Raw genomic sequence first — 22,166 nt, 5'->3', positions numbered from 1 at the left:
CAAGGCCCGTGGGCCGAATGCGGCCCGCCAGACCTTGCCATGTGGCCCGCGCAACGGGCCGTCCGTTGCCACCTTGTCCGTGTTCGGATCGGCACAGAACGCGATCCGCGGAGCACACCGCTGCCTCGGCCTTAGGAAAGGCCGCGGCTTCGGCCTAGCTCTGGAGCGGTGGGCCATCTTGGTACACCCGGCAGCGGCGGCTGCCTAGGTGCGCACTGACGTCATCACCCCTCCCTCATCTGCTCGTGGATCTTTTAGCCGGCTATTCTGCAAGAGCGAGTCAATTACAGTGAGTTTTGGCAATGTTGGACTGGCTATTACAGTGATTAGTGGGGGCAATGTTGGACTGGCTATTACAGTGATTAGTGGGGGCAATGGTGGACATTACAGTGATAAGTGGGGGCAATGGTGGACATTACAGTGATAAGTGGGGGCAATGGTGGATGACTGGATGTTACAGTGAGTTTTGGCAATGGTCGATGTTACAGTGAGGGGGGGCAATGGTGTAAGTTACAGTGAGGTGGGCGCAATAATTAAAAAAAAAAAAATTGCTGATCCGAAAAATGATCCGATCCGTGACTTTGATCCGAGGATCGATCCAATCCGTGAGTTTTTCGATCCGTTGCACCCCTAGCATCGGGAGTGTGTGGCTAGGGGGACACATAGTCTTACAGATACAACCGGCCCTTTGAGGGCAACCATACTGCTAATGCGGCCCCCGATGAATTTGAGTTTGCCACCCCTGACCTAAAAGGGTCTGCTCTTTCTTAGCAACACGGCAAACCTCTCCCATGCAGCTGTTAAAAATCTCTGCCAGATTATGACTATTGACATAGACAAGACTTTTGCAGTTTATCAGTAGATAAACTGCAGGCAGAGACTAAAAATACATGTTTGGGTCCCAATCATAGATTGGAGCTTCGAATAAACAATTATAACTTCCCTTTTTCAGGGAGTAATGAAACAGATTTCTTTTTGTGATTGTTTTGGGTAGTTGCTGACAGCTGTTTGTTATGATCGCATTATGGAAATACAGTGTTCTGGTATATCTAACATATTGGTCTGGGCAGTGCTTCATTTTTCACAATCTCAGTTAAGATTTGCTTCTTTGCTCAGCAGTAGAGAGTGAGATATAGTTTATAGACTTTTCTTTATTGATATGGAGTTCTAGACTTCATTTTCTCTTAGCGATACCACTGATTTATTAGACGCAGAACTTGCTGGATAACTTCATATTTAATGACCTCTTTCAACTACTAGAACATTGCTAACGGCCAATATTTTATTCTGCTTTGGCAGTAGGATTAAAGCACACACTGCCTTACATGCGGTATATTGATGTTATTGCAATTTTGACCTTAAAAGGAACTTGCCACAATAATATATGGCAGCTGCCATTGCTGTAAGATTGTCATCTCAAGCCTACCTTTTAGGCTTCATTTCCACTGGCGATTTTACAGCCACTTTTCTGAGCGTTTTTTACAGCTTAAAAACTCCTGTCCATGTTATTCTATGGCATCATGCCCACATAGGCGTTTTTGAGCTGTAAAAAAAACGTGGGACCAGGGCAATAGAGCTGTAAAAACGCTACCGCAGCGTTTTTGAGCTCCAGCTCACAAAAAAAAATAAACATGGACAGGCGTTTTTAAGCTGTAAAAAAGGCTAAAAAAAGTGGCTGTAAAAACGCCAGTGGAAATGAAGCCTAACTACCCAACATATCAAAAACATGATTGTATATGCATTTAATGTCACAGAACACCTAATTGTCCCAATGATTGTCATGACTCACTAAGAGCCCGATGTATGAAAAAATGTGCCAAATTTTTCTTACAGTCCTTCAAGAAATTAAATAAAGGGTGATTGCTATGGGCAGCAGCCACGATCAGGACCATAGGGCTGGAACATGCAACATCAAAAGCTATTTGCCAGTTACCATATTCCTATCCTGAGAGGTTTCCCTTAAAGTTGACCTTCAGTAATTTTTTTTCAACTTTCCATTAACTCTTCTCCCCTTGTTGTTTTAACTTTGGATAGTAAAACATGTTTTTTCTGCCAGTAAATACCTCATACAGCCCACTTCCTGTTTCTTGTTTGGTAAAAAGTAGAGGTGCACCGAAATGGAAATTTCAGAACCGAAACGAAACCGAAATAAAAAAAAATGTCAGGCCGAAACCGAAACCGAAAATGACTTTTCTTTTTTTTTTTTTAATAATACACTCACTGTGCCCCCAATTGCCTGCCTTTTGTTTCTTTTTTTTTTTTTTTATTACTTTATCACTTTTTTTGTAAGCTTGTCATTTTCCTTTTTTTTTTTTTTTGTATAATTCTTATTTTTAATATTATTTTTCTTATTCTTTAATTACTTATTTTATTCATTGAATTATTATTCAGGTTCCTCCAAACAGATTACTGTAATTTCTTCAGGATTTCCAAGTAACAATATTGGCTGGCCCTTGTATCATGTTATATGGACTCATAGTGAACATTTGCATCCATTCTTTGCTTTTTAGTTGCTCACTCCTTGCATCATTGTGGACATCTTCCCCCTCCTCAAACTGCCAAAGCCATTCAGGCTGTATGCTGAAACTTTTTCTTTTACACAATTGGAGGTGACAGGTTCTCTTTATTAACCCTGTCACCTCAGGAGTGGATTGGCATCAGGGACAGGACACAGAAGCCAGGCTAGGCAGCGAGGGGGGGGGAGGAGGGGGGACAGAGTCCCGAACATATAGCCAACCGGAGGGAGGAGGAGTAGGGGGGACAGAGTCCCGAAGATATATCCAGCAGGACGGAGGTATGTGGGGAAGGGGGGGGGGGGAGGGGTGGACGGAAGGCTGCTAGAAGGAAAAGCAGCTCACCGTCGCCTGTATGCTGAAACTGTTTCCACACACGCTTCTAGCATACAGCCCCGCCTCCTCCTAACCCCACGCTATGATAGACAGAGCACATCTCGGCATTAGAACGGCTTTCTGTTTATCATAGCGTGGGGTAAGGAGCAGGCGGGGCTGTGTGCGAGCAGTGTGTGAAGACAGGCACAGTGTGTTTTACCGCTCTGCAGCCACTAGTCATATCGGCAGTTTTAAAGCTGTTTCGGCATGTGCCCAAAACAGCTGTTTTCGGCCGATATGTTTCGGCACCGATATATCGGTGCATCCCTAGTAAAAAGCCTAGGCTTATGACATCTGTGTGTCTGTGTAAATCCAGGAAGTGAACAGGCAGCAGCTTTAGCTGCCCACAGTTAAATGGTTGCAGCCAGACTCGGTGGAGGGAGATTTCTGCAGTATATTTGACAAGTAGAGAACCACAGTATATATAAAATAATATGCAAAGTGTTTGGAGGGAAGCTTTAGAATGACAAAGATGTTTTTATTACAATTTATGTGAGCAGACTGCAGTTCCTTTTTAACCGCTTAAGGACCGCCATATGCCTATTTACGTTGACAGAATGGGATGGCCGGGCAAATAGACATGTGTATATATACATCCCCTTTAACTTGCCGGCCGTGTGGTTGCGCACCGCCGTCGACTCGATGTCCGCCGGTTTCCCGTGATCTGGTCAAAGAGCTGAAGAACGGGGAGATGTTTTTGTCACACTTAACCCCTTCAGTGCCCCCTACAGGTTAACCCCTTCACTGCCAGTGTAATTTTTACAGTAATCGGTGCATTTTTATAGCACTGATCACTGTAAAAATTACAATGGTCCCAAAATGGTGTCAAAAGTGTCCGATGTGTCCACCATAATGTCGCAGTCATGATAAAAATCACGATCGCCGCCGTTACTAGTAAAGAAAAAATTTATATTAATAAAAATGCCATAAAACTATCCCCTATTTTGTAGATGCTATAACTTTTGCACAACCCAATCAATAAACGCTTATTGCGATATTTTTTTTTTTTTTTAAACAAAAATATGTAGAAGAATACAACCTAAACCGAGGAAAATAAAATGTTATATATATTTTTTTGGGGGAAATTTTATTATAGCAAAAAGTAAAAAATTTAGTTTTTTTTTTTCCAAAATTGTCGCTCTATTTTTGTTTATAGCGCAAAAAAATGCAGAGGTCATCAAATACCACTAAAAGAAAGCTCTATTTGTGGGGGGAAAAAGGATGTCAATTTTGTTTGGGAGCCACGTCGCACGACCGCACAATTCTCAGTTAAAGCGACGCAGTGACGAATTGCAAAAAGTGGCCTGGTCTTTGGCCAGCCAAATGGTCCGGGGCTGAAGTGGTTAAGGCCCGTTATTGCTTTGTTGGCTCTAAATTACTTGAAATACCTCATATTGGATTGTGGGCTCCTATTTAGTGCCATGCTGCCAGTAAGAGTAATCCCTGGTACACACAGGCAGTTTTTTTTTTTCATTCAACCCAATGGGCTGAAAGAAAAGAAAAAAAATGCAGGAGCTTGTTGTACTGACTATGCAATGTTAATCCAGTAATCTCCCCACTAAGCTATTGTGTTCTGCCCCATTGGCTACCAGCGCTGATCGGCTGCTGGTTTTCCAGCTTGTTCGTTTGACGGAAGCCAGACAGTGGTGAATTTTGTGTGTGTTTTTTAAATTTAGATTATAACTGATTTGGTAGTCAGAGAGGTGTGCTAAGATCTATTTTCTAAGTGCTAGTTATAAATTGCTTAGTAGAGTACCTCCTATTTAGTCAGGGGTGGTAAAACCACCAAACCGATTTCTCTACTACATAATAATGTGAACGAGGCTCTTCCTCACCGGGTCTGTGGCAAATTTGCAAGGTGTCCATCACCAACATCTAGAACTCCATAATGGGAAAGGAAAAGACTCACATCAACATCGTCGTCATTGGACACGTCGATTCTGGCAAGTCCACAACAACTGGGCATCTCATCTACAAATGTGGTGGGATCGACAAGCGTACCATTGAAAAATTCAAGAAGGAAGCTGCTAAGATGGGAAAAGGCTCCTTCAAATATTCTTGGGTGTTGGACAAACTGAAGGCTGAGCGTGAATGTGGTATTACCATCGACTCTTCCTTGTGGAAATTTGAAACCAGCAAGTACTATGTTACCATTATTGATGCCCGTGGCTGCAGAGACTTCATCAAGTAAAAGGATCACTGGTACTTCTCAGGCTGACTGAGCTGTGCTTATTGTTGCTGCTGGTGAGTTTGGGGCTGGTATCTCAAAGAATAGACAAACTCGTGAACATGCTCTTCTGGCCTACACTCTGGGTGTGAAGCAGCTTATCGTTGGTGTTAACAAAATGGGTTCCACTGAGCCACTATACAGCTAGAAGAGATACAAGGAAATAGTAAAGGAAGTCGGCACTACAATCCAGATACAGTTGCCTTTGTGCCCATCTCTGGTTGGAACGGTGACAACATGCTGGAACCCAGTAGCAACATGCCATGGCTTAAGGGATAGGCCATCAACCTCAAACAGGGAAAAGCCAGTGGAACCACTCTGCTGGAAGCTCTTGATAGCATTCTGCCTCCTAGCTGCCCCACTGACAAGCCTCTTTGTCTGCCTCTGCAGGATGTGTACAAGATTGGTGGTATTGGTACAGTACCAGTTGGTCGTGTTGAAACTGGTCTCCTGAAACCACGTATGGTGGTTACCTTTGCTCCTGTCAATGTAACAACTGAAGTCAAGTCTGTGGAAATGTACCATGAAGCTTTGACTGAGGCTTGTACCAGTGACAACATTGGTTTCAACATAAAGAACGTTTCCATGAAGGATATCCATCGTGGTAACTTTGCTGGTGATAGCAATAATGACCCACCATTGGAAGCTGGTCAATTCACTGCACAGGTCATTATCCTGAACCACCCAGGACAGATCAGTGCTGGCTATGCACCTGTGCTAGATTGCCATACTGCTCACATTGCCTGCAAGTTTGCAGAGCTGAAGGAGAAGATCGACCGTCGTTCTGGTAAGAAACTGGAAGAAAATCCCAGAAATCTGGTGATGCTGCCATCATTGATATGGTCCCTGGCAAGCCCATGTGTGTGGAGAGCTTCTCTGACTATCCTCTTCTTGGTCGCTTTGCTGTCCGTGACATGAGGCAGACTGTTGCTGTCGGTGTCATCAAGGCTGTCAAAAAGAAGCCAGCAGGTATTGGCAAGGTCACAAAGTTTGCTCAGAAGGCCCAGAAAACGAAACGAATATTTCAACAATCCAGCACCACCTGAGTCTTAACCATCAGTGGAAGATCGGTCTCGTTACTGTTTGTCTCAATTGGCTATTTAGGTTTAATAGAAAAAGACTGGCTAATGATAACAATGCATCTTAACGCTTCAGAAGGAAAGAAATATTTTGTGGCCCTCTTGTTTGTGGCAGTTTTAGGTTATTTGTGTTTTTAAATCGGTAATTTTTTACGTGGGAACAACTTGACCAAAAACCAGTCACCAAATTTTTTGAGACCCTTAAATAAAGTTAATGAGAAAAAAAATAATAATAATGTGAACGAGGCAAATGTGCCAGCCAATCTAAAGTATGATATTTTAAGACTTAAGTTCAAACTCTGAAAACAAGTCCTAATTAAAATGGGTATTATGGCTTTGCAGCATTTTATGCTTTCATACAAAGACTTCAGATTAGAACCATAAAATGTCACTGGTTGTGAAATTGTTTTATTTTTTTATTCTTTGTACTTGATTTTGTATCAGTCTCTTCCTCTTTTATGAGCACTTGGAATGGGAACCTGGAGGTCAACATAATTTTTATATTAGAGCGTTGTTGAAATGGTCTGACATTTTCCTAGTCAAGTGACGGGAACAGAAAGGGTATCCTGCCAGCATCAAACTGAGACTTTAAAGCTGAACTTCAGCCTTACCTTCGGTCTTGCATATTTGTACAGGCTTCATTGATTGGATATCAGTTCTTTTGATCATGGAGGCTCAATGTTGCATGTGGGCTTTACCTACCTGAATACAAATGCACGCCACACTTTTCACATATTTATTTGTAAAAAATGTTGAAAACCATTTCCTTCCATTTCACAATTATGTACCACTTTGTGTTGGTCTATCACATAAAATCCCAATAAAATACATTAAGATGTATTTTAGGTATGCAGGTAAGACGTTTACATAAAACAGAATGGTAAAATATACTCTTCCACAGTGTAGTTGTACATATTCTGCTGTGCTTTGCTTCAAAATTCTTGTCTACTCAGCCCATCACTTTGCCATAATGATGAATGAACCTTGTGTGTTGCTCTTACAGGGTGAAACCAAGATGAAAGGTTTTAGAGCTGTGAAAATTAATAGCGCTCAAGCAATCACACATTACAGTTTTTTTTATAGTCCGTCTAGTGCAAGATGGATTTAGCTTGTAAGAAATTAACAAAGTTTACACTTCGATCTTGCTATTATTAGACATACTGAATGTGTACATGTACATTAACATTGATGGTGATCTATTGTCACAGCACACACTTTCATTGTATAACATCAGCATTCTAAAAGCTTTACAAATTATTAAAAAAAATTGACAATCCAAATTTAAGCTTACTTTTAAAAATCTCCTTTCATGACATGATTACTGGCCATCTCTTTCCACAACTTCCTGGATTCCCTGCATGCTTTGCAGCCTCTCCTCTTTTCATTAGTTTGGTTTACATTCAAATTCTAAGGACCACAAATCCCATGGTACCTTGCAGCCTGCAAGCAGCGATGATGTGCTACTATAGTTTCCCTGTACCTACTGTGCCTTCTAAAACATATGCATTTCAGCTCCTCTGTAGTTTACATAGCAGGCTTTGTGAAAGGTGTGACACAGCAGTGCATAGAATGTGTGTCATAGAATTCAAGGGAATATATTTTTGTGATTCCTCAGTTCATTTACAAACCTACAAAGAGTAGGCAAGAAATAATTGAAAAAACAAACCCAAAAATATTTTTTTGCACTAGAACCCTATATATATACATATAATAAAAATATATATATATATATATATATATATATATATATATATATTTATATATTTAACCTGCTGCAACCATAAATCCTGAAAATGTGGGTAAACTGTAAAAAATTTACAAAAAAGGTGCACGTTTTTTTTTTGTTTTTTTTTTGCAGTCCTATGAAAAGCAATCAAATGCTAATGCAAATAGTTCCTTTAAATCCAATAAATGGGATATATTTATATAGGAAATAATCTTGCTATACACAATGGAAACGGTGAAGTGCAAACGTATGCAAAAATGTAAAATACATATAAAGCAATCATTCAAACAAACCATAAATGTATATAAAGAAGTGCTCAGCTCTTCATGATACAAATCGGTATAAAGGTGCTCCAAATGTGGCAAACGTGCTCCAAAATCTATATGTATGGCCTCTTATCACAACACATGGACCTCCATTACAGAGATCTCAGACAGCCTCTATTGTATCCCCACAGTGGAAATCTCACCAACAGTCATCGACACATGCGCACTGGGACAAACTGAAGTAATGGCACATATGTGCCGTTGCTTCAGTCTCCGTGCCGTTCCCAGCGGGTTCCGTGCGCATGTGCGGGGGTGACTGTAGAATATACAAACCACATCCGAGTTGCATCAAAGTTGCAATGCATAATTACTCTGAAAGTCCAGTCGAATCGCAGCATTGTGAACCTAGGCCAGGGATGGCGAACCTTGGCACCCCAGATGTTTTGGAACTACATTTCCCATGATGCTCATGCGCTCTGCAGTGTAGTTGAGCATCATATGGGAAATGTAGTTTCAAAACATTTGGGGTGCCAAGGTTCACCATCACTGATCTAGGCTAAGGTTGTTTTATCCGATCTATACATGTGATGTAACCGTTTACGAATCTGTTTGCTTTGTACTTGGAAAAAACCCAATAAATAAATAATAAAAAAAAGGTTGTTTTATCCCTGTTCCATGTATCCGTTTTAGCTCTGTGTTCTTTACACAGTAAAGTTTTTTCGGGCATACGCAACACAGGTACAAGACTGAATAACGACTTTTTTTTTTTTATTTAACTGATCATTATGTGGTTGTTGGCAAGTGTATCCACATGCTAGTTTTGTAGTAGATGGTGAAATATTTGTAGTTTTCTTTCTCTACTGCCAAAGACATTACAAGGCAAGTGAGGTTACACTCCCTGATGGGTTATCCATAGTGCATATGAAGCAAGAAGGAGAATTTGAGAGATAAGAGAGTGAAACCTTTTTGTTGCCTTGCTGGAGAAAGAGGAAACCGCAACTACATTTGACTATGCAAGATGTAGAAGAAGCCAGTGGGTTTATTTAACCCAGTGATGTTCACTCTATAATTAAATATTGTATATGTTTTGGTCAGAGTTTCCCTTTATAGAGAAACAATATTTTGAGTATATTCCCATTTTGATTTCAATCACCCTACTTGCAATACTAGGAAAATAATCTAGAGAAGAGAGATTTTTGGTCAAGGCGAGAAACGATCGTCAACTATAGTGAAAAGGAAAGGATGGCTTTATAAAACCTGTAAAAGTATAAACGAGAAGGGGAATGGTAAAGAGAAAATTAAAGGGATTCATCTAAAGGAAATTAAAGTATTACAGAAGTGGTCAGCACTCCTGCCTGGCAGCAATAGGGTCTCCGGTTCGAATCCCAACCATGGCACTACCTGCCTGGAATTTGCATGTTCTCCCTGTGTCTGTGTGAATTTCCTCTGGGTACTCCTGGTTTCCTCCTACACTTCAAAGACATGTTGGTAGGCTAATTGGCCTGTCTAAATTGGCCCTAGTATGTGTATGCATGAATGTGAGTTGGGGACCTTAGAATGTAAGCTCCTTAAGGGCAGGGACTGATGTGAATGTAATTATATATATATATAAGTGTGTGTGTGTGTATATATATATATATATATATATATATATATATATATATATATATATATATATATATATATATATATAGAGCTGTGTCAATTGACAGCACTATAAGACTTCATGTACACTAGTGCTGGTATATATACGTTTAGGAGCAGTTGGGCTTTTTTTTTTATAGCTGCCACTGAAATCTCCTCTATTATCCTATAAGTACATGTAAACAGGGCCGTTTATAGTCATTTCCAGGCAGTTGAGTTTAGAAAAAAAAAATGCGTTCAGGACGCGTGTTCAGAGGCATTTGAAATGCCAAAAGCCTGTAACGGCTTGTAAACGTGGTAACTCGTTTAAAGGCGTTTTTTAATTTTTGACTGTAAAAAAAAAAACACTTCTAAACGCAAAGGCAGCAAAGACATTTTTTTTTAAAAGTCGGTTACTCTCTGTCAAGTTAAATAGTTTAGGAGAGGCTATAAAATGTCCGTGTACATTTAAGGCCCAGGTACTGATAATAAATAAAATAGAGGTGCTCACGAGAAAGCAAAGATAACCATATAGTCAGGGAGAGATGAGGAAAATAATTAGCTGACTATTGGTAGTTTAAGCTACCAATAGAGTTGGATGAGAGAGTTGGTAGAGTTTGATACTTCACGTCATAAAGAAAGCTATATGTACCGTACTGATTACAGATCTAAAATGGAACCTTTATGAGCCTTCTGTTATCCCCCCCCCCCCATAAAGAAAGCTAATTGATTCTTTTAATTTTGTTTTAAAGATAGACATTTTAAGTTATTTTTTAATAGGTGTCCAGTGGAGCAGAATGCACAGGTTCTGGTGAAGCGTGTCATGACACAATCCAAAGTTTATTATTATGGAGCCTACCATTGAGTCCGGACCTTAAAGCGGAGGTTCACCGGTAAAATGCTGTTTATACCCTTAGATGGATGCTCATTTAGTCTAGGGGAATCGGCTAGTTGTTTTAAAATCCGAGCATTACTTACCGTTGTAGAGGGCGATCTTCTCCACCACTTCCGGGTATGGGCTGCGGGACTGGGCGTTCCTTCTTGATTGACAGTCTTCCGACAGGCTTCCGACGGTCGCATCCATCGCGTCACGATTTTCCGAAAGTAGCCAAACGTCGGTGCACAGGCGCAGTATAGAGCCGCACCGACGTTCGGCTTCTTTCGGCTACTTGTGACGCGATGGATGCGACCGTCGGAAGCCTGTCGGAAGACTGTCAATCAAGAAGGAACGCCCATACCCGGAAGTGGCGGAGAAGATCGCCCTCTACAATGGTAAGTAATGCTCGGATTTTAAAACAAATAGCCGATTCCCCTAGACTAAATGAGCATCCATCTAAGGATAAAAACAGCATTTATGGGTGAACTCCCGCTTTAAGTGGAAAAAGGTTGCTGACCCCTGGACTAGAGGAAGCCAGCTAAGCTCTCCGTTGGACTGTGTTGAAATTGGTGTTGGGTAGTTATGTACCCTACCTGAATATAATTTAAACAATACAAGCTGCATGGAAAAGCTACTCTGATTTTCTTATGCGATTCTTGAGTCTATATTTACAATAAGGCATTTGAGGCAAGTTAGAACAGGCACAGAACCAAGGCTCAAAATGTACAAATCCATGATTGCTTTTTTCCTTTTTATGTTTCCTTCTTCCTAACACCTTTTTAGATTTTTGTAGATACATTTCAGGGGATACGGAGATGAGTCAGAAGACTATAATTCAGGAAACATGAATTTAGCTCTCATATTATATATATATATATATATATATATATATATATATATATATATATATATATATATATATATATATATATATATATATATATATATATATATATATATATATATATATATATATATATATATATATATTTTATTTTTTTTTTTTTTTTTTTTTTATTAAACTAATCACCATATAAGGGTTTTGTTCAATAATCTATCATACTTCAGGTGTGCTTAGGACAGGATGTTGTTTACAGGCCTGTAACCCTATTTCCTGCCTCTCTCTAGTTTAGTGAAAAGATGCATTACCATTATAAGGCAATAGCTACAACCCTATTACTTTACTGTGGTGCAAGTTGGCTTCTCAAATATAGTATGTAAGGCATGCTAGTAATTTTACTTTGTAAATTTTACTTATTACAAAAGTTGTACAGATTTAATTGACTTCAAAATGCCAGCCGTGTCCATTTAATTGGCAGGCAAAAGAAACTTCTGATCTCTGGCCGCCTCTTTCCCAATTTCCATCTTCTGTTATTTGAATTGATTGAAATGGTAATTTCATGGTAAACCTGCAGTATATTAATAGATTCAGTTTCCTTTCTGTACTCTCACATTTTCTTGTAACTAACATGCAGTGGAGTATTTGATTTACTTCAGCCCAGCAGAGCAATTTTTAGATCTATTCTATATTAGACTGTTCACAAGCACTAATAGAAATCTCGAGAGAAATGTTTGAGAAACCCTCCCTACCCCGTTCATCTTGGTAATTGTGTTCTAAAAATTGCTTTACTGCACACATTGGGATATATGTGTTTTTGTTTAAAGCAAAAAGTCAACAATGAGTTTTTTAAAGCCATGTATAGAATATGCAATTTAATTTTAATTATATCTTTTAATTTTACCCAAAATGTGGCATTTTAGGTTTTGCTAGTAATGTGGAACAAGGGTTTATTCACCTTCGCCCCCTGATTTGCATTCTGTAGTTTTTCTCCATCTTCTCCCACAAATGGTACTATTGCCCATTACTCTTGTTCACTGGTTCAATTTAGTGACAGACTTGAAGGACCTATTCACACAACTGTGTGGTACTAACATGCAGCAATGCGCCTTGTCGCCAGGCGTGTGTTGCAGTGCAATGCATGGTAAACACTAATGTATTGCGGTGTGCTGCCAGAAATGCTATACTTATTGGTACATTTTGGGCAGGTATTGCTCCACAGGGGTGTGAATGATCCCTGAGGCATTCCTAAAGTTTACAAATTGTCTTGCATTCTTGGATACTTGTGTATCAAGCTTGTTTTCCTACATGAAAATTTCTCCCAAACTTCTGCTGATCTTCTAAATGGAATCTGACTTGATTTTCCTGCCCCCTTGTGACTAATTGTTACTTAATGGACAGAATTACAATTGTATATCATTTTACACTCACCGGCCACTTTATTTAGGTACGCCTGTTCAATTGCTTGGTAACACAAATTTCTAATTGGCCAATCACATGGCAGCAACTCAATGCATGTGGGCATCTAGACATGGTGAAGACAACTTTCTGAAGTTCAAATCGAGCATCAGAATGGGGAAGAAAGGAGATTTCAGTGACTTTGAACTTGGCATGGTTGTTGGTGCTAAACGGGCTGGTCTGAGTATTTCAAAAACTGCTGATCTACTGGGATTTTCACGCACAACCATCTCTAGGGTTTACAGAGAATTGTCAGACAAAGAGAAAATGTCTAGTGAGCGGCAGTTTTGTGGACGAAAAATGCTTTGATGTCAGAGGCGAATGAGCAGACTGGTTTGAAATGATAGAAAGGCAACAGTAACTCAAACAACCACTCGTTACAACTAAAGTATGCAGAATACCATCTCTGAATGCGCAACACATCGAACCTTGAAGTAGATGGGCTACACCAGCAGAGGACTACATCGGGTGCCACTCCTGTCAGCTAAGAACAGGAAACTGAGGCTACAATTTGCAGAGGCACATCAATTGGAAGATTAGAAAAACGTTGCCTGGTCTCATGAGTCAGCTGTAACATTCAGATAGTAGGGTCAGAATTTGGTGTAAACAATGCATCCATCCTGCCTTGTATCTATGGTTTAGGCTGGTGGTGTAATGGTGTGGGGGGATATTTTCTTGGCACACTTTGGGCCCCTTAGTACCAATTAAGAACAGTTAAAGGCTTGGTTCACACCTAAACCGTCCGTGGATCGCACAGCAATTCTGTCCGACCCTGTTCTCCGTTTCAGGGATGAATCAGGGCAGAATACTTGCCTGAATTCAGCCCTGAAACGGAGGAAAACACGCACGGCGTTTTTGTGCGGTGCGCTCCGCAGCCACCCCGGAGACATGTGAACCGGCTCCATAGAGAGCTGGTCACATTCTCCTACTATTTGAATTACAATTTGCATAGATGTGAACCCAGTCCAAATGTCACGGCCTATCCGAGTATTGTTGCTGACTATGTCAATCCATTAATGGCTACTTCAAGCAGGATAATGAACCATGTCACAAAGCTCAAATCCTCGCAAACAGATTTCTAGAAGATGACAATGAGTTCACTGTACTCCAATGACCTCCACAGTCACCATATCTATGTAAACTAGAGCACCTTTGGGATGTGGTAGAACAGGAAATTTGCATCATCAATGTGCAGCCGAGAAATCTGCAGAAACTGCATGATGCTATCATGTCAATATAGACCAAAGTCTCAGGGAATGTTTCCAACACCTTGTTGAATCTATGTCATTAAGAATTAAGGCAGTTCTGAAGACAAAAGGGAGTCCAATGCAGTACTAGCAAGGTGTACCTAGTAAAGTGGCCAGTGAGTGTATAAACTAATTCTACCCACCCAAACCCTGCAATGCTTATTTTCCCTAACCCATCAAACCACCTCCATCAAAACAGCAGCCTGCTCAGGTGTTGACACCTGCACACTAGAGTCCCAATAGACTTCAATTGGGGTTGTGTACAGAGACTGGAGGCCTTGGTCTCCAATAAAAAAAAATTGTCTGGAGTTGTGCTTTAAATCCCATTGAACTACAAAATCCCAACAGTGTTCATTTTTTTTATCAATTTCTGTCCACTAAAATGTCTTGTTCATAGTTGGAATAAATTTTTCAGAGGCTGTTCTCAAATTATTATTCTTTTTATCTAGCAACCAGTTCACATTGTGACAGATACAAGGTTTAAAAGAAAGATGTCAGTGTGTCATGACTAAGGTGTCTTTCTTTTAAGGGCAACCCAGAGTTTTCTTTAAAGCGTTGGCCCTTCTGCCAGTCATCCTAATGGCAGTCGTGACAGATTGTCTAATCTTATGTGTTGTGGAATAGATTTTGAATACATTATTTAAACCTACAATTGCATTTTTTTTTTTACAGGTATTCTTTCATGGGAAAAGCTCATAGATAACTTTGATGCAGAATATGATTATATCACAAATGAAGGGACTGTCTTCACATTTAAGACCAATCGTAATGCCCCAAAATACAAGCTAATTAACATAGACTTCAGTGACCCTGTGGAATCCAGGTGGAAAGAACTTGTTCCAGAGCATGAGAAGGATGTATTGGGTAAGTGAATAATCCGCTTTATATAACTATAAATGGGTGCACGTTTGCTATTGTAGTAATTTGAATTTAGCACAGCTGTGGAGAAGCAAAAGGGTATCCTATTTGAGCTTTGCACTATGAGGGATTCAATATCACATTTCTAGCCCTATCTAAGCTATACTTAGCATGTGACTAAAAAGAGGAAGCCAGCAGGATTGTCCAAGATGACCTGACATTCAGACAACAACTTTTTTTGCCGTTCCTACCTCCCAATTTTCTGAGGATGCCCCCTACCCATCAGATATGGTGCCTCTGCAACAGGTGCCTGAATAGGATAAAAAAATATGCTTGTATAGATTCTTCACCCTACTGTATCAAGGAGCAAGCATGCCCCCAGTCTCGGACCCCCTTTCCATCTTCTCCCTTGGCGGAATCTCTCATTGTATTGGACTCATGTATTTTCTCAATACATTGGGCACTAGACCAGGCTGATCTTTGCACCCTCACTTGGTCTTTCACAACTAGAGTAAAAATAAAAAACCTAGTTTTAAAAATCGGGTCCAATTTCAGGACTGAACTAAACAATGTCAAAAAGTATCTGACGGACATAAAAACTCTGTTTCACGCATGATGTAGCCAAATTCAATTACATCCTTATTGTTCTCTTCTTTTGGTTCATAGCTGTAGCCCTACATTGCTGACCTTGGTCCCCTCCTAGGAATCTCTCTCTTCTCCAATGGAGAATCCCCTAGACCCTAGTTTTCCTACTTTTGCTCTTTTTTTTTTTTTTTTATAGCCTGCCTCAACCCTACCCCTTTGCCCTTTCCTTGGTATCACACTGCACTTCCTCTTCTTGCTCTACCCAGCTCACAAGATTATTTGTTTCACTTTGCTTCTCGTTGCCCCTAACCCCTTTCCTATGCTCTATTATTGATGGCGGATTCCCCCTCCCGCGAGGATGGAAGGTGTTCAGACCTGTAGACATTTCTTTTTTAGTGCCTCCCTTAAATGAATCTTGTTTAAAGTAAAAGGTTTTAACGTACTAGTAGGAAATTCTTCTAAACCATCTATGGAAGCTAAAAGTCCAAGTGGCTTTCTTTTAGGGGACCCACGGTAAACAATCTGTGACCCCATGAATAAAAAAACATTTGTTTTTGATCTCATATTACAGTACTTCCCTGAATGCCAAGTTAAGAGGAACTAGCATTCTCAGCTTCAGACAAGTGCCATAGTAACATACAGCCACTATCTCAGATTCCATGGCAGCTATCGGATTGTCAAGGCTTTTGCTACAGTTTACTTTCACTAGCATTTAGTTACCCAATACCCATCAGATTTGCCTCCTTGACCACTTCTAACAGATTTTTAAGGACCCCACTGAAGGTTCTGGGAGATTACATCAGTTTGACACTTGATGCCCACATAGATGCATCAACAGGCTCCTCTTATCTATCCTTCTCAGCCCTGAAACATGTAAAAATAATCTCTGTATCAAAACTGTTTATCTGACATCTGGCAAGCCCAGCATCCAAAGCTCTTCTTTTCACCTGCTCACGAAAATGACTTAGGAATCGATTCTTTCATATCGAACTACATTACTCCAACATCGCTGCACCAGATATTGATTGCGTGACCTTTTCTGCTTGGTCGCAATCTTTATGACCATAGATCTGGTTCCTCAGACTGCTAAGCTCTAAACGTGGAGCCAAACAGACCTCGAGAAATAACCAGAACACTTTTAAAGACAATGAATACTATTCACAAACCCCTTGTTATCTGGGAAGCGCACAAAAGCATTGCTAGAGGCATTCTAATCAAACATAGATATCAAGAGTGCAAGGGCCAAAAAAGATATTCCACTTGTTTCATAGACTTATTTTAGGCTAAAACCCAAACATAAGTGATCTTAGACACTGCAAGCTGAGCATGATTGGATCTGCTTAACCACTTCAATACTGGACGCTTTCATCCCCCTTCCTGCCTAGGCCAATTTTGAGCATTCACTAATCACCACAGTATTTTTTTGCTAAAAGAAAAGTTTTGAAAAATAAAACACTTTTTTTTTTTTTTTTAATACTGTCACCAGTGCAGTACAGCGCTATCATATAACGGGTGTGGCAGTGATTATGGAGATTAGTGACCGTGTGTGTATGTATGTATGTGTGTGTATATGTATATATGTATGTATGTATATGTGTAATATATATATAGTGTATGTATTTTTTTCCTTTTATTTCTATTTTGTATATATTTCTATATACAGTTGTGCTCATAAGTTTACATACCCTGGCAGAATTTATGATTTATTGGCCATTTTTCTGAGAATATAATTGACAACACAAAACACATTTCTTTCACTCATGGTTATTGTTTGGCTGAAGCCATTTATTATCAATCAACTGTGTTTACTCTTTTTAAATCATAATGACAACAGAAATTACCCAAATGACCCTGATCAAAAGTTTATATACCCTGGTGATTTTGGCCTGATAACACACACACAAGTTGACACAAAGGGGTTTGAATGGCTATTAAAGGTAACCATCCTCACATGTGATCTGTGTGCTTGTAATTAGTGTCTGCGTATAATTCTGGACTTTTGACAGACCCTTGCATCTTTCATCCAGTGCTGCACTGATGTTTCTAGATTCTGAGTCAAGTGGAAAGCAAAGAATTGTCAAAGGATCTGCGGGAAAAGGTAGTTGAACTGTATAAAATAGGAAAGGGATATGAAAAGATATCCAAGGAATTGAGAATGCCAATCAGCAGTGTTCAAACTCTAATCAAGAAGTGGAAAATGAGGGGTTCTGTTGAAAACAAACCACAGTCGGGTAGACCAACTAAAATTTCAGCCACGACTGCCAGGAAAATTGTTCGGGATGCAAAGAAAAACACACAAATAACTTCAGGTGAAATACAGGGCTCTCTGAAAACATGTGGTGTGGCTGTTTCAAGATGCACACTAAGGAGGGGAGGCACTTGAAGAAAGATGGGCTGCATGGTCAAGTCGCCAGAAGAAAGCCATTGCTACGTAAATTCCACAAAGTATCCAGCTTACAATATGCCAAACAGCACAGAGACAAGCCTCAAACCTTCCAACACAAATTCATTTGGAGTGATGAGACCAAAATTGAGCTTTTTGGTCACATTCATATACGCTACGTTTGGAGAGGAGTCAACAAGTTTTTTTATGATAAAAGGTACACCATTCCTACTGTGAAACACGGAGGTGGATTGCTGATGTTTTGGGGATGTGTGAGCTACAAAGGCACAGGAAATGCATTGGCTACAGCCAGGGGCCCCCAGGCAATAGGAGATTATGGGGCCCCCAGGCAATAGATTATGGGGCCACACAGTATACACACACACAGAATACCCATACACACACTGAAAAGGTACTGGAAAGGCGGGGCAGCAATAATCTTGGGATTTAAAAACACAGATTTTTACATACTGTCCCTGGTTTTACTGAGGCTGGCAACCCTGATGGGGCCCTTGGGCAGTGCCTGAATGGTCAATCCGCCCCAGGCTACATTGAGCCACTCTGGGGAGATCTCAAATGTGCAGTTCATGCAAGACAGCCCAAGAATTTACAGGAATTGGAGGCTTTTTGCCAAGAGGAATGGGCAGCTTTACCATCTGAGAAGATAAAGAGCCTCATCCACAAATATCACAAAAGACTTTAAGCTGTCATTGATGTTAAAGGGGCCAATATACTGTTAATCATAAATTCTGTAAACTTATGAGCACAACTGTGTGTGTGTGTGTGTGTGTGTGTGTGTGTGTGTGTGTGTGTGTGTGTGTGTGTACATATATATATATTAGGGCTGTTACTGATCAAAATTTTTCTGTTCGATTTAATCTTTTTTTTTTTTTTAATCGCTAAATTTCGATTAATTATAACACACATCACATATCAACTACTTTTAGCTGATCTCCTTGCAGGCTGATTCCCAGTGCAGCTACCAACCACTGGAAAAATGGATAGCAGGATACAAAAAACACACAAAGGCAGCGCTCGATGGGAATAGCATTAAAACTTTTATAGTCTTCAAGTAGGTAACCAAATAAATATTGCACTGGAGATAAAATCGATGTAGCTACATAAACTGTAAAAATGGTGCGAGTAATACCAAACGGTACCAAAAGCAGTCATAAAAACATGTAGCTAAGTATGATACTGGTATAAAAATGCGTACAACGATACCACTGCTGAATCCAGATGAGGAGAGGTTAACATCAGTCCGTCGGCATGTAAATGTCCCATGAAGGAAACTATCACAACTCCCAGTGGATGGTTGTAGAATCCCAGGTTGATAGAGGGAAGTGTAACAGCCCTTGCGTGTGGCAGATAGTAAGGTCCCACCGGCATGCAGATATGAAGGCAAAGCAAAGGAGCTCTTCAGATGGACACGGCAAGCCCCCGCCAGTGTCCGTGACGTTACTGGATCTCCGACGGAACTCCGTGAAGGCCCAGAAGCCGGCGGAGAGGTGAGTACAAATCAAAAGAATTTTAATAGATTAAAAAGATTTTGATCGATCAAAAAAATTTAAGATTAATCGATTAATTAAAAGTTAATTTGCACAGCCCTAATATATATATATATATATATATATATATATATATATATATATATATATATATATATATATATATATATATATATATATATATATATATATATATATATATATATATATATATATATATATATATATATAGTCAAGCGAGTCTGAACTTTATAGTATGCAATCGCATTTACATGTATTGTTGCACGAATTGTCTTTATTTTTTATATACACGTGCAATTCATTTAGTTCCAAATTCGTTTTTTAACACATTTTGACAAATTAGTTAATTCTGAAATTTCCAAATTTTTCAGAATTTAGAATTTTTTTACATTTGAAAATTGGAAAATTCGAGATTTGAAATTTCAAAATTCGAAAATGTGAAATTTAAAAAATTGGATTTTGGATTTTAGAATTTTCAAAGAAAGCAAAAAACGAATAAAACAAATTTTTCGGCAGTGCACAATGACTAGTTTTAGTAGTAGATTTTTTTTTTTTTTTTTATGTAGCGATGCACTGGTTAGTTATCAATCTTTGTTTTGGGGTTGTAAAAACACTATATTAGTGCTGGCTTGCTGTTTACGATGGACACTTGGGGGGGCGGGGGGGTTACTAAGGCTGGGTTCACACGGATACAATACGACAATCATCCTATTTTGCTCTGCTACATCTGTCCTACATCGTTCCTACTTCCATCCGACTTGAATGAACAAGATAAGATTTTGCTCCAACTTTGAGATAGTACGACTTGTCTTTTGACCAATCAAAACAACCCAAGAGTAACATAAATTCTTTTAACTGCTGCTGTAATCACCATGTCGGATGTCACAAGGTTAGGACAAGAATCCTACTTTGATCTGACTTCAATGATATTCAATGGGCTGAACTCGGACCAAAGTAGTACAAGGAGCATTTTCAAAGTCGGACCGACCTGTGTTGGACCAGTTAAGACGGCTCTCATAGGGAAATATTGATTTTCACACGTCATGCAACGTGAGCTACCAATGTCGGAGCGTTTGTCGTACCAGTGTGAACTCGGCCTCAAGCTTTTTTTTTTTTTTTTTTTTTTTTTTTTTACGCCCCTCAGGTTTTTACACTGGCGTGACAGGAGAGGCACTTTACAGGCGCTATTTTTAGCGCTATATCGCCTGTAAAGTGCCTCCAGTGTGAAAGTGGCTTAACAGTAGCTTGGGGCTAAAGCAGTGGGTTGGATGCAGGTCTACAGAAAGACCCATGGAGTAGTCCTACACGCTGTACATTTATATGCAACAGAAGATTTCAATTAGAAAACATTACAAGATTCCCAAGATATTCCAATTAGTGAGAGGCAATTCTGACCAATTGCTCTGTGAATACCAATACGTTCTGCTAAGCAGTGTCCACCTTTTATTTAATGTAATTGTATTTTTTTTATAAGCCCACACACAGCTATGTTATGTGAAAAAAAGCTAACCAGTTCTTCGATGCTTGCACATCGATTCAATAAATATAAAAAATACCTGAAAATGTACAATGTTCGATCTCTTTAACCTAAGCTTTTTATATTTAAAAGTACTTTTGCATTCCTCTGATAATATGCGTTTCTTGCAGTTTAAAATATGTTCTAAGGAAAGTAATACACACTGTTGCAATATGACTGCTACCTAATATATTGGTCAGATAGGTTTTAACTTTCAACATTGATAATGTACAGCTACATCACGTTATTCAGTGTTTTATATGGAACGCATTCACATAACTGCTGCTGGGAGTGCAAATTGAAAGATCATGACACGTGCTGCGTTAGCAACCCATTCATAATGAACAGGCTGCCCTAACACACCACAATGGATGAAAATGGGGCAAAGATGGCTAAAAATTATGTAAATTATAAGAATACCGCACCGGCAGAAGGCTATCGGCTAACTAGATTTCTAGCATAATCAACAGATATTATTTGCACTTATTAATTAGATCCAACAAACTGCTGTCAGGGGTATATGTAGCAGACCAAACATTTTTTTTTTTTTTAGAGAAGTTCATTGTTCTTGTTTACATACACTTTAAGGCCTCCTTCGTCGTTTAGACACGTACACAGGATTTTAGCGGCAAGACTTAGCGCATTCTTGCAGCTGGAATGACAAGTGCATGCAAATAGCAGCAGCTGCTCAACCTTTAGAAAGTTATGACAGACTGACAGCAGCTGTCACTGTTCTCAGCCGCACACACCAAGCGATTACCTGCGGTTAGGGATCAATGTCCGAGCCTGGAAGTGCATCTGTCCAGGCTGGGACACCCGTCCCTAACCACAGGTTTGGTGTGTGACTTGTGCAGGCTGAGTGGCCACCGCCATGTGCATGCAGCTTTCATTCCATCTGCAAAAATCCTAATTCTTGCCACTGGAATTTTTGTGTATGTGGCCAAATGGTTGTTAGAAAAAGGCCTGAGTGCCAGTTCACACCAGATGCAGTTCCGTGCACTTTTTTTCTGCACTAAAAATGCATATATAGTGTTTTCTATGTATTCCAATGGCTCTAGTTCACACC

The 22,166-nt window shown here is 39.7% G+C and overlaps 1 protein-coding gene and 1 pseudogene across 1 annotated transcript in view; both read left to right on the top strand.

Annotated features, from left to right (window-relative positions):
• LOC120937167 (prolyl endopeptidase) overlaps nucleotides 1-22,166 on the top strand; it is a 149,727-nt gene that overhangs the window by 48,318 nt on the left and 79,243 nt on the right. Inside the window, exon 8 of the mRNA XM_040350174.1 lies at nucleotides 14,902-15,093. Coding sequence (XP_040206108.1) covers nucleotides 14,902-15,093 — 192 coding nt within the window. The remainder of the gene's footprint in view (nucleotides 1-14,901; nucleotides 15,094-22,166) is intronic.
• LOC120937168 lies at nucleotides 4,665-6,777 on the top strand (annotated as a pseudogene).

This window comes from Rana temporaria, chromosome 4, assembly GCF_905171775.1.
Source record: "Rana temporaria chromosome 4, aRanTem1.1, whole genome shotgun sequence".
In the NCBI taxonomy this organism is placed as follows: Eukaryota; Metazoa; Chordata; class Amphibia; order Anura; family Ranidae; genus Rana; species Rana temporaria.
This window is presented reverse-complemented; position numbering and strand designations above follow the sequence as displayed.